Genomic DNA, 12,405 nt, shown 5'->3' with positions numbered 1-12,405 from the left:
ATGTTTTCGAACATTGCAGGTCTGTGCTCATATATACTCGTTGGGGGGCATGCATGTCAGACACTATTTTCCTTTGAAAAATTGGAGGAATTCTCCAGCCACCCCACCATTGCCGGACCGGATAACAAGCCAAAGATTGGATGGGCTGCTACATTAAAAGCTACTGCTATATTTCCATTGGGTTCCTCTGTGTGTTTACATCCTAGAGACAGTGAGCATTAAAAAGAGAGCACACATTTTGGAGAAATCCATGTTGGAGGGTCTCGGATAGCAGAAAGCGGTTCATTTTTAAAAGGGTATCTATTGTAACCTCTACTGGGACCGTTAAATGATTACACATGATTACGCATGCTTTTCCAACAGATGCCATTGTATGACAATAATTATAATGTGAGTATGTGTTGCTTTAATTACAAATAATGGCACTTTTACTCGCCGTTTGTCAGAGTACATTAGATAGTAATTTCTAACAAATATACTTTTTTTTTTTTTAAATCAGGCTGAAGGTGGATCTGAACTCATGCAACCGTCAAAAAGGGAATCTGAAATGAAAATAGAATTGTCGGAATCCCTACGAAAACCAATAACGGTAAGCGTTATTATTGTTATGGTCTAGCTATTTGTTGTTGTAAAATTGAAGTCTTTTGATTTTACGCATGGTAAATCTCCATATGACCGGCTGAAAGATTTCACAGCTGAAATACAAATGATATATCCATACTTGGAGCTGACACCAGTAAAGCAGGCTTTTAGTATTTAAATAACTGGGCACAGAGCAAATGATATTACTTACTGTAAGGTGCGTGTTAGGGCATATTTAGATGTAATCTGTAACTCAAATAACATATTCTTGAATCTCCCATGAATTCTTTGGCATTGGAGTCATCCTTTTTTATTATGCATGTACATGTAATTGTTACACATGTACTAGAAGATCAGGGTTCCCCTAGAGTACATTACATGTAAAGTCTAACAAAATAGTGTGATCTTAGTGGTGTGTTAGTTGGACAATATATCGGAATACAAATATACTGAAGCTACAGGATGGAACTGTCGCAACTTGAATACTTTCCCATCAGAATTAAGTGTTGCTGTGGTGTGAATTTCTAAGACGCTTTCTCGTAAAGCAACCAGGCTTGATACAAGAAGCCAAAACTTACGTTCAAGCTATTGGTACTCTTCATATTTTTAACAGCGGCATTGATGAGTTAGTGAAGGTGTTTAGGTATGGTTGCATGATGGTAAACCATTTATTTAATTCCTTTAAGCCACTAGTGCTTTCCTCGGCAGAGATTCCATCCCAGAACGAAATCCCAAAATAACAAGCCCAACCAAGAATACAACATGTTGAAGTATAATTAAAATAAATGCATGTGTACCCATAACTGCAGTTGACAGCAGGATCCTGTTACCTGTGCTCTTTGTTACTGGAGCTTCAGCTGAATTCAGTGTGTTGACGGATTCACCGAAAGGGGCTATAAAAACCAGCTGGCATGCAGAACGTGGGCACGGAAGTGCATGCTAAAGTGCAGTTGGCAGCGGTACCCTGTTACCTGTGCTCTTCGTTGATCGGGTTTGGGCTGAACTCATTGTGTTGACGTACTCTCCGAGAGAAAGGGCTATGAAAGCCAGCCGAGCATGCAGAGCGCACACTGAAGATCAGTTAACAGCAGTTGATAGCAAATGAGAGCACAAGCAGTGATGTTTACTGAAGGTGAGTGAGGGTATGACATAATTTACACACTGGGGTGGTAATGGGTAGGTAGCATTATCTCTGGTATGGTGGACTCACACGATTGAATTAACATCATGTCATGGAATACCCGGGGACACATTATTTTTGAGGGGGGCTCGCTTGCATCCATAGTAAACTTCAATATCTTTATGTTACAAGAAACCTGGATATGGAAGGTTTTTACTTGTATGGCTATGCGATTTACCAAGCCAGATCGCTGGTAGCGCATGCGACAGACATTGCTGATCTAATCACTGCCGATAACCTAGATTTCCTGGTCATCACAGAATCCTGGTTGCATGCTGCAACAGGACCATCAATCCTTCTTGCTGTGCCAAACAATTATGCAATTGTAAGAGAGGACAGAGTAGATGCCAGAAGCGGTGGAATCGCCATCATAGCCAAATCAAACCTAGACCTCAGATTAGCCACTTCGCATAAACTCTCATCTTGCGAACTATTAACTGCCAAAATACCAACAGACAACTCCCACACCATAACCATCCAGCTAGTATACAGACCCCCGGGGCCTGTAGACACCTTCGAGGACAATCTGATGCTACTAATGACAGACAATGTCAAAACATCATCCCAAATCCTATCACTGGTGATTTTAATCTGGGACTGAACGACCCTAATGATCTCCAAGCACTAATAATTGCCAATACAATGACAGAACAAGGATTCAACCTAAAAAATACCCAACCTACCCACAACAAAGGCAGGGCCCTTGATTGGGTTGCCGACCTTAATTGCAACACCTTAATTACTGCCACCACTCCCCAATCTTGGACATATCACTATCTTCTATCATTTACCCTCCCAATAAACCCTCAAAAACTAAACTAAACCCAACAGCCACCTCTGTGTCAGACAAGGAACAAACTTAACATCACGGTGGAGGCTATCCTGCCACTTGTGATCCCTACGCTAAATGCATCAAAGGACATCACTGACCCAGACAAACTAGTAGAGATATACAACTCCTCTATGACCAAAGCCCTGGATATCATTGCCCCCTTCAAATTGCGCAAAGGCAAACCAAGAGTGCACTTGAACTCTTGGTTCACCCCTGAATTAAAAAATCTACGGACAGAAAAAAGAAAGCTAGAATCTATTTGGAAGCTCCGCCCCTCTGCGGAGAACAAAACTAATCTAAAGACTATGTGCCTCATTACGACCCTGGCGGTCTGGGAACTACGGTACCGGTAAGCATGCCGGTAGTGTAGTTCCCGGACCGCCATACTACGGGCTGTGCTCGCGGGTGCCTGACAGGTTTTTCCTGGCCAGCTGACCAGCACCCACGAGCACAGCATGTCGGATGCACCGGCACAACTCTGCATGTGCCGGTGCATCTGACGTCCCCATCCCCATTCAACCCAATGGGGCAGAATAGGGATGAGGAGGCCCTTGATTCCGGCACCCGAAAACGGGCAAGTACCGTGTCTGCCTAACTCGGCATGACCCGGTTCTTGCCCATTCATGGGTGCCGGAAAAAATGCAACTCTGGCGGCAGCCGTGCCGTTTTTAACGGCACGGCTACCGCCAAAGTTGTAATGAGGCCCTATATCTGCTAAATACAAGGAAGAAATACTGAGCACTAAACGGGAATCAAACAATAATAGAATTAATCAGGCCAGCTCTAGCACCAAAGAGCTATTTGTGATCCTTAAAGAGATGGAGCCGCCTATTACCCCAGTGGATACATGCATAAAGGACCAACTTTGGTGCACAAACATTCAGAACGCTCTCACCAACAAAATAGCCACTCTGCAATCCAAAATCTCTGAAAAACGAAAAAACATACAAAACATAGACCACATCCATCACAACACAAAACCGATTACCAAGCCACCCCAGGACTTTACATTTTCTAAAACCTCTGCCTTGGAGGTACAAAAAATCATCGCCTCCCTCAAACCCACAATGCCAAGGCAACAGCTGCCCAGGGCAAATAATTAAAGATGTTGCCAGAGATCTAGCACCTTTCATATCCAAACTAATCAACGCCTCATTCACATCAGGTATAGTACCTAGTAACCTAAAGAAATCCTGGGTTCTACCCCTACTTAAAAAACAATCTCTGGACCCAACCATCCTTACAAATTATAGGCCAATTATGACAGACCCTTTCTTATTAAAGATTCTGGACAGAGGAGCCTATCTATAAAAAATCTTGAGATTAACCACCTCCTAGGGACTCGCCAATCGGGATTTAGACCTCAACATGGGAACAAAACGACACTCATCGAGACCTAAAAGCTCAGATTGACGAACTGAAGGACAATGGGAAAATGGCCCTACTACTATTATTGGACCTATCGGCGGCATTTGATTTGGTTGACCATAAGGTACTATGCAACCACCTCACATCTGCAGCCCACTTTTCCCAGAATGCCATTACCTGGATTCAATCCTTTCTAAATAATAGGACTATGAGAGTCTTCTCCTCGTCAGCAGCAGCCAACCCTATTCCCATCACATATGGAGTCCCCCCAAGGCTCCTGTGTATCGCCTACTATGTACAACATCTTCACTAAGCCCTTGTTCGACAAACTATATCATCTGGGTGTCACATACACCAACTACGCGGATGACACCCAGATCCTCCTTCAATTGTCAGGCAATTATGAGGATGATGTAGCATTAGTGAACAAAATGTATCTTATCATTCAGCTAACCTAAAAAAACTGAACTCAGACTACAACTCCTTCAACATTGATGGAAACAAGATCCCAGTGGCCAAAGAGGTAAAAACACTAGCTTTCTATCTCGACGCAACCTTCAGTCTACATAAACAGGTGAAAACCACGGCATATACCAGGAAACTAATCAGGGCGTGCAAACCCCTACTCTCTAAGGAAAGCTGTATTACACTTGGCAGAGCTTTAATACTGTCCAAGCTGAATTATTGCAATGGACTCTATTTGGGAGCCAATAAATATGTGCTCAATAAACTACAAACATTGCAAAACAATGCTCTCAGATCAGCCCTGAGCATTTCAAGGAGAGCTCACATATCTGAAATAAGTAGGCAACATGAAGGGTTGTCAATCAAGGACAAGATTCAACTCAAAACTTGTCTGTCGCGTATAAAGCACTAAATCATACTGACCCCCTGTACCTAACAGAAAAGTTTAAATTAAATCCATCTACCCGAGCCACCAGGTCATTAAAGATACACTCGACCTAATAGTCCCAAGATACAAATTACAAAAGTCTGGTGGGATCAGCTTCCCAGTCATGGCTGCCCAGCTGTGGAACTCGCTCCCTCTATTCTTAAAAAAAATTCAACTCATTTGCTAACCTCAGTAGCAACTCCATCAAATGACTAACCAAGTAGTATTAACCTAATACTTTCCTCTACCACTATATCACCAATCCGAACTAACCTATGACTTTGTCACGATGCCCGCTCCCGGGGAGCCGGCTCAGGCCCTGCGTCCCCGAAAGCGGACATCAAGTCCCCGGGGAAGGCCCCAGCAACCCCTTATAGGGGCCCTTTGGACAGCGTCCTGGCGCCTATGGCGCCAGGCTCATAGAAAACGTCAGTCCTGGCGCCATAGGCGCCATGCTCATTATGAAAGTGTTTGGGTGCACTTACCTGATGCAGACCATGCTGCAGAACCCAGGCCAGCAGCGACCATCCGGATTCGCAGTCGCGCCCCCCCGCCTAGGGAGAAAAAGAAAAGAACAAAGGTGAGAGAAAGAAGGGAAAAGGGAAGCTAAAACTCCATGTCAAGACTTACCTGTTGGGTCATTCCCTTTTCATTTCGGGTCCGCGCCGCATCCAGGCATTTTCGGACCCCGGCCCCTAAGGGGAAAAAGACATCAGCGTTAATGAGTGAATGAAAAGACATTACCAAAACACTCATTAAAGACTTACCTGATTTCCACAAGGATTTTACCGCTCACCTCGGGTCGGTACCAGTTCCCCGGCATTCTGTACCCCGGCCCCTATGGGGAAAAAGACACTAGCATTAGAACATTAATGCATGGACACAAGGGGAACCACTTATAGAAAAACTTACCTGGAAGCCAAGCAAGTTTGGTTCTCACCCATCCGAAAATCCAGTGACGTAACTGGATACCAACGCGCCCCTGCATCAGAAGCAGGATGGAGAGCTCGTCCTTCCAGACCCTAAGGTGAGACGCTACGGGGAAGCACAGAAGGGTTTTGAGGAGGGTGAGAGGGGTAAGTGGGAGGCCGATTGCATTACCCCTCAGACAGTTAACCCCCTATTCTCACCTACAGAAGGATACTTCTGCGAGTCAGACAAGCCAGATCTGGGGCCCGGTCCAGTCCGTCTTCCGAACCCTGCGCATCACCTTAGACGAGGTCACAGCAGCGTGAACCAGGCCAGCGCCCCCGTGTGAGTCAGGTGAGCATTACAGAACGTGAAGCCTTCCTACAAATTCCCACCCAGGCGCTATGGAAACTTCTGAGACTGATCAGTTGGCCCAATTACTGGGGGAATTACGGGCCGAAGTACATGCCGCTCGTCAAGAGACTAATGCCATTAAGAGGGAATTAATAATATCAAAGGAAAGAACTGATGACCTGGCCAGACAGCTTTTGCAGGGTCAAGCTGGACAAACTCCTCTACCCTGTTCCGGAGAGAACCCCGCTCCTGTGGTTCCCAGTAACCCTGTGCAGATTAATCTACCTGGAAACATGCCGCTGGCCCCACCTGAACGCTTTGCTGGGGACCCCAAACGATTCGCCCTATTCATGAATCAGTGTCGTTTGCACTTCCTATGCAGACCTGGGGCCTTCCCTAATGATCAGACCAAAGTAGCCTTTGTATTGTCATATCTCAGCGGCTACGCTGCCGATTGGTAAGTTCCACTGGTTACTCAAGATGACCCGATTCTCCGTGATTTTCAAGGATTTCAAGCAACCATGGAAAGGTTATTTGCTCGACACTCTCAGGGGCAGGCTCTGGATGACGAACTTCTATCCCTGCGACAGGGCAATCAGGACCTTCTATCCTATATTGCAACCTTTAATAGACTAATTGTGGAAACGGGATGGCCAGAGGATAAAAGAGTCACGTTATTTTATCGAGGTCTACGCGGAGAACTTAAAGATGTCTTGGCCCAAGTTGTAAATCCGCCCCAAGAATGCACAGAATATATAGACTTAGTGGTCCAATTCGATCACAGACTTCAAAACAGAAAAACAAATTGGTCCAGGTTTGAGACCCGGGTGTTTGTCAAGACCCACGCTAACCCCAAGGGAGTTGATGTCTCTGAGCCTATGCAAATTGGAGGGGTTAAAGAACCCTTAACTCAAAAGGAACGTGAAAGGAGGCGGCAGTTAAAATGATGTCTTTATTGTGGGAACTCTGGACACTTTCTACGAGATTGCCCGGCAAAACCGCCCCGAAAAGCGGTAGGAGCCGCTGATAAAAACCATGAAGACTCTGTTTCGGGAAACGACTCAGCCCGACAAGCGTAGGGGTCCGCTTGCCAAGCTTGAAAACTAACTCTCAGACCTCGCATTTCATTGTGCCAATGGTTCTCGTAGATCCAGAAAAGCCTAAGCGGTTGCATGCAATAAAGGCATACATCGATAGTGGGGCTATTGGAAACTATGTGGATCGTGAATTGGCCTCTAGGATTAACCTCCCTCTCCGTCCTAAAACCAGCAAAGATGTCATCACCACAGTCGATGGAACTGAAATTGCCTCTGGACCGGTAACACATTCCACTACTGGGGTGACTCTTATTGGTCCTGACGGCCATCGGGGGGCAGTTGTGTTTGATGTAATCAAGGCTCCACAGTTTCAGGTTATTCTTGGAATTCCTTGGTTAGAGACACATAATCCTTGAATTGATTGGCGAGCTAAGAGAATAACCTTCCCGGATTGTGCACAAACATGCTACCCAGAAAACTTGAAGATTAATCTAGCATCTGTAACCTCTGCCTCCATGCAATTACCTCCGGAATACCAGGACTTTCAGGACGTCTTCCAAAAGGAACAGGCCAACACGTTACCTCCTCACCTATCGTACGATTGCCAAATCGATCTGGTGCCCGGTGCACAACCCCCTTGTAGCAGGATTTATGCCCTTACCGAACCTGAGAACCTGCATTTGAGACAATATTTGGATCAATACCTCGCCAATGGTTTTATTCGCCCGTCAAAGTCCCCGGCATCCTCAGCTTTGTTCTTCGTGCCTAAAAAAGAAGGCGACCTTAGAACTTGTATCGATTACCGCGCATTGAACCAGATAACGGTTAAAAACCGTTATCCTCTGCCTCTGATTCCTGAACTCCTTGACCAGGTGAAGGACGCTTGCATATACACCAAGTTAGATCTCCGGGGGGCATATCATCTGGTGCGAGTAAAAGAAGGCGACGAATGGAAAACAGCCTTCCGTACAAAATATGGATTATTCGAATACCAGGTAATGCCTTTCGGGTTGTGCAATGCGCCTGCTGCCTTCCAATTCTTCATGAATGATGTCCTTCGGGAACTCATCGATGTTTGTGTTGTCGTCTATATCGATGACATTCTAGTGTACTCCTCTTCGGAATCTGATCACAGAAAACACGTTAGGGCAGTTCTGGAAAAACTGCGCCAACACAAACTATTTGCTAAACTGGAGAAATGTGTTTTCCATACCACAGAAGATGAGTTTCTCGGTTTCATCCTGACACCCAAAGGAGTCCGAATGGACTCAAGAAAAGTGGATGCCATCCTCAAATGGCCATCACCTAGCTCTGTAAAAGGGGTTCAAAGCATGCTCGGCTTGGCCAATTTCTATCGCAGGTTTATCCCGGAATTTTCACGCATAGTACAACCCATTACTGCACTCTTGAGGAAAAATAAACGTTTTGAATGGTCTGAAAAAGCCGAGCAGGCCTTCCAGGATTTAAAAGCTAAGTTTACCTCCGCACCTATATTGAAACACCCACGTCCAGATCTCCTGTATGTCGTCGAAACTGACGCTTCCAGCCTAGCCATGGGAGCAGTTCTGTCTCAAAGAGATCCTGAAACCAACCAACTGCATCCCGTAGCATTTTGGTCCAGAAAATTCTCGGCACCAGAGATTAATTACGCAATCACTGACAAAGAACTGTTAGCCATAAAGTCTGCTTTTAAAGCCTGGCGGCATTACCTACTTGGCGCTCGACATACCATCACAGTGATCACTGATCACCGGAATTTACAGTATTTGAAAACCGCCAAGGCTCAGTCATCACGGTAGCTCCGATGGGCTTTTTTTATCGCTGAATTTGATTTCGTGATTACCTATCGACCTGGCTGCAAGAACGGCAAAGCAGACGCCTTATCCCGAATTGGAATGGGAGAATCTGATACAAACTCAGAACCAGTACCAATAATTCCCGAACAGAGAATTCTAGGCATGACTTTGTTACAGACGCTTGAAGACATTCAAGTCAGAGTGAAACAACTCCTGGACCCTACAGTCCTACAGGAGTGGATACAAAAGGGATCAGACTTTACCATAGATAATGGTTTACCTTATTACCAAGGACGTTTATTCCTGCCGCACAAGGATTTACACGAACTAGTTATTTCAGGTTATCATGATACATTAATAGAGGGACACCCCGGTATTGCCAAGACAATGGAAAAGGTGAAACGACAATTCTGGTGGCCCTCTTGGCGAAAAGATGTTAAATGTTTTGTGATGTCCTGTGGTGTTTGCGCCCAAAATAAAGGTCAAAAGAAAAGACCAGCCGGTCTCCTTCAACCTCTAGACATACCGCCAGCACCCTGGCACACCCTATCAATGGATTTTATTACGTACTTGCCTCCTTGTTCGGGATACAATACCATTCTGGTAATTGTGGATTTGCTTTCCAAAATGGCCCACTTCATTCCTTTGAAAAGGTTTACCTTCAGCTTCTGTCCTAGCCAAAGAATTCCTCGAAAATATTGTTCGGCTACATGGATTCCCATCTATACTAATCTCTGACCGGGGAAGCCAATTCATTTCCCACTTCTGGCGCAAAAGTTGTCAATTGGCACAAATCGACGTAAGATTATCGACCAGTCACCACCCTCAGACCGAGAGGACAAATCAGACCCTTGAGCAGTACTTACGGTGTATGTTACAGCAATCTGAAAGCAACTGGAAAGACATTCTTTGGATAGCCGAATACGCATGTAATAATTCGGTACACTCTGGAACTGGCCACAGTCCTTTTTATACTTTGTTTGGGCATCACACTCGAACCTCAAACCTCGACTCACCTCAGAACCTCGGAGTGCCCGCAGTAGAACATCTGCATTCTACCATTACCCGAGCCTTCAAAGAGGCAACCACGCATTTACAACAAGCCAAGAGAAAATACAAGGAGAATGCTGACCTACATCGGAGTGAAGCACCTCCGTATCAGATTGGGGATCAAGTGTGGTTAGCTACCAGACATTTACCGCTCAAAGGGCCTCGAACTTTTAACCCAAAATATCTGGGACCTTATTCTATTACGGCAATAATTAACCCAGTAGCGGTTAAACTTGATTTACCAGCTAATATGTGAATTCACCCTGTTTTTCATGTGTCACTTCTGAAACCAGTGGTCCCCGGAACCCGACTACTCAAACCTCCAGAACCTATTCAAATAGATGGGGAACCCGAATTCGAAGTGAAGAACATTTTAGATTAAAAAATGTTTAGGTCAAAGCTTTTCTACCTAATTGATTGGAAGGGGTACGGACCTCAGGAGAGGTCGTGGGAACCCAGTGACCATGTGCATGCACCTCGATTAGTCAGGAAATTCCACCGACTCTTCCCAAACAAACCAAAACCCCCGGAGGGAACAACCTTGGGAGGGGCCTTGGGGGGGGGGGGAGTGGTGTCACGATGCCCGCTCCTGGGGAGCCGGCTCAGGCCCTGCGTCCCCAAAAGCGGACATCAAGTCCCCGGGGAAGGCCCCAGCAACCCCTTATAAGGGGCCCTTTGGACAGCGTCCTGGCGCCTATGGCGCCAGGCTCATAGAAAACGTCAGTCCTGGCGCCATAGGCGCCAGGCTCATTATGAAAGTGTTTGGGTGCACTTACCTGATGCAGACCATGCTGCAGAACCCCGGCCTCCTTGAGGCCTGAAAGGAACTACTTTACCTGTGGGACTCATTTACCACCCGGGCGTGGTCGGGGAAGGATACATACCTGATTGGAGGAAGGACACATTCTAGGAACTTCTTCCAAGGCTATTTAAACCACACCCGATCAGCCACACGTGCTTCTCGTTGTTCTGCATCTAGCAGCTGGACGCTCACCGTGTCTGCTCCTGCATCTTGACTTCTGCCACACCTGCCAGCATCCTGAATCACCTGCAAAGGAAGGGAACAAGAGAACAGAAGAAGGAAAAGGCCTCACCTGCTAAATCTGCATCCCAGAGACATTTCGCCGACAATCCTGAAAAGGAAGACCTTTATTTTTAAAAGCACATCGCATCGATCGCTGCAGCGCCGCATTCTACTCACCTTTACAGGGTGCCTCCATGTTCAGCAGCGACCATCCGGATTCGCAGTCGCGCCCCCCCGCCTAGGGAGAAAAAGACAAGAACAAAGGTGAGAGAAAGAAGGGAAAAGGGAAGCTAAAACTCCATGCAAGACTTACCTGTTGGGTCATTCCCTTTTCATTTCGGGTCCGCGCCGCATCCAGGCATTTTCGGACCCCAGCCCCTAAGGGGAAAAGACATCAGCGTTAATGAGTGAATGAAAAGACATTACCAAAACACTCATTAAAGACTTACCTGATTTCCACAAGGATTTCACCGCTCACCTCGGGTCGGTGCCTGTTCCCGGGCATTCTGTACCCCGGCCCCTATGGGGAAAAAGACACTAGCATTAGAACATTAATGCATGGACACAAGGGGAACCACTTATAGAAAAACTTACCTGGAAGCCAAGCAAGTTTGGTTCTCACCCATCCGAAAATCCAGTGACGTAACTGGATACCAACGCGCCCCTGCATCAGAAGCAGGATGGAGAGCTCGTCCTTCCAGACCCTAAGGTGAGACGCTACGGGGAAGCACAGAAGGGTTTTGAGGAGGGTGAGAGGGGTAAGTGGGAGGCCGATTGCATTACCCCGCAGACAGTTAACCCCCTATTCTCACCTACAGAAGGATACTTCTGCGAGTCAGACAAGCCAGATCTGGGGCCCGGTCGAGTCCGTCTTCCGAACCCTGCGCATCACCTTAGACGAGGTCACAGCAGCGTGAACCAGGCCAGCGCCCCCGTGGGAGTCAGGTGAGCGTTACAGACTTCAAAACGTGAATAACTTAGTATCCTTACTATTGATTGCTGTAATTATGTCATTATTATTTTTTCCTCTGTAAATTCTTTTTTTATATCGTCTTCGATTGTGACTCCTTTAGCAGAGAGGGGAAATGTAATTGCAGTAGAGACCAGTTTGATCTACAAAGGTGCAAATAAGATTACTATTGGTATGCATATACAATCTCCCTGGAATTGATAGAACTGAAATTATTTTTGAATATTAAGATAAGCTATTTGTGACTTGGGTGGAAGATCCCGATCGAGATATGATTCTATTGTGTGGGGACATGAATGCAAAGTAAGGAACCATATGTTAATGAAGGATAAGAACACCAAAGGTGGGGAGTGGTTAAACTTTTGGGCTGGTTGGGAACTGATGCCTTTAAATGGCCAGATCCCAAATGAT

General features: G+C 46.0%; 1 protein-coding gene across 3 annotated transcripts in view; it reads left to right on the top strand.

The window, feature by feature from the left end:
* Positions 1-12,405, top strand: part of NBN (nibrin) — a 732,941-nt gene that overhangs the window by 475,056 nt on the left and 245,480 nt on the right. For 2 of the 3 annotated variants that reach the window (XM_069621324.1, XM_069621322.1), the window contains exon 12: positions 500-589. The exons of the other annotated variant lie outside the window; for it this stretch is intronic. In XM_069621324.1, the coding sequence (XP_069477425.1) occupies positions 500-589 (90 nt within the window). The remainder of the gene's footprint in view (positions 1-499; positions 590-12,405) is intronic. 3 annotated transcript variants of the gene reach the window in all.

Source organism: Ambystoma mexicanum, chromosome 5q (assembly GCF_040938575.1).
Source record: "Ambystoma mexicanum isolate Mex_15411 chromosome 5q, UKY_AmexF1_1, whole genome shotgun sequence".
Lineage (NCBI taxonomy): Eukaryota > Metazoa > Chordata > Amphibia > Caudata > Ambystomatidae > Ambystoma > Ambystoma mexicanum.
This window is presented reverse-complemented; position numbering and strand designations above follow the sequence as displayed.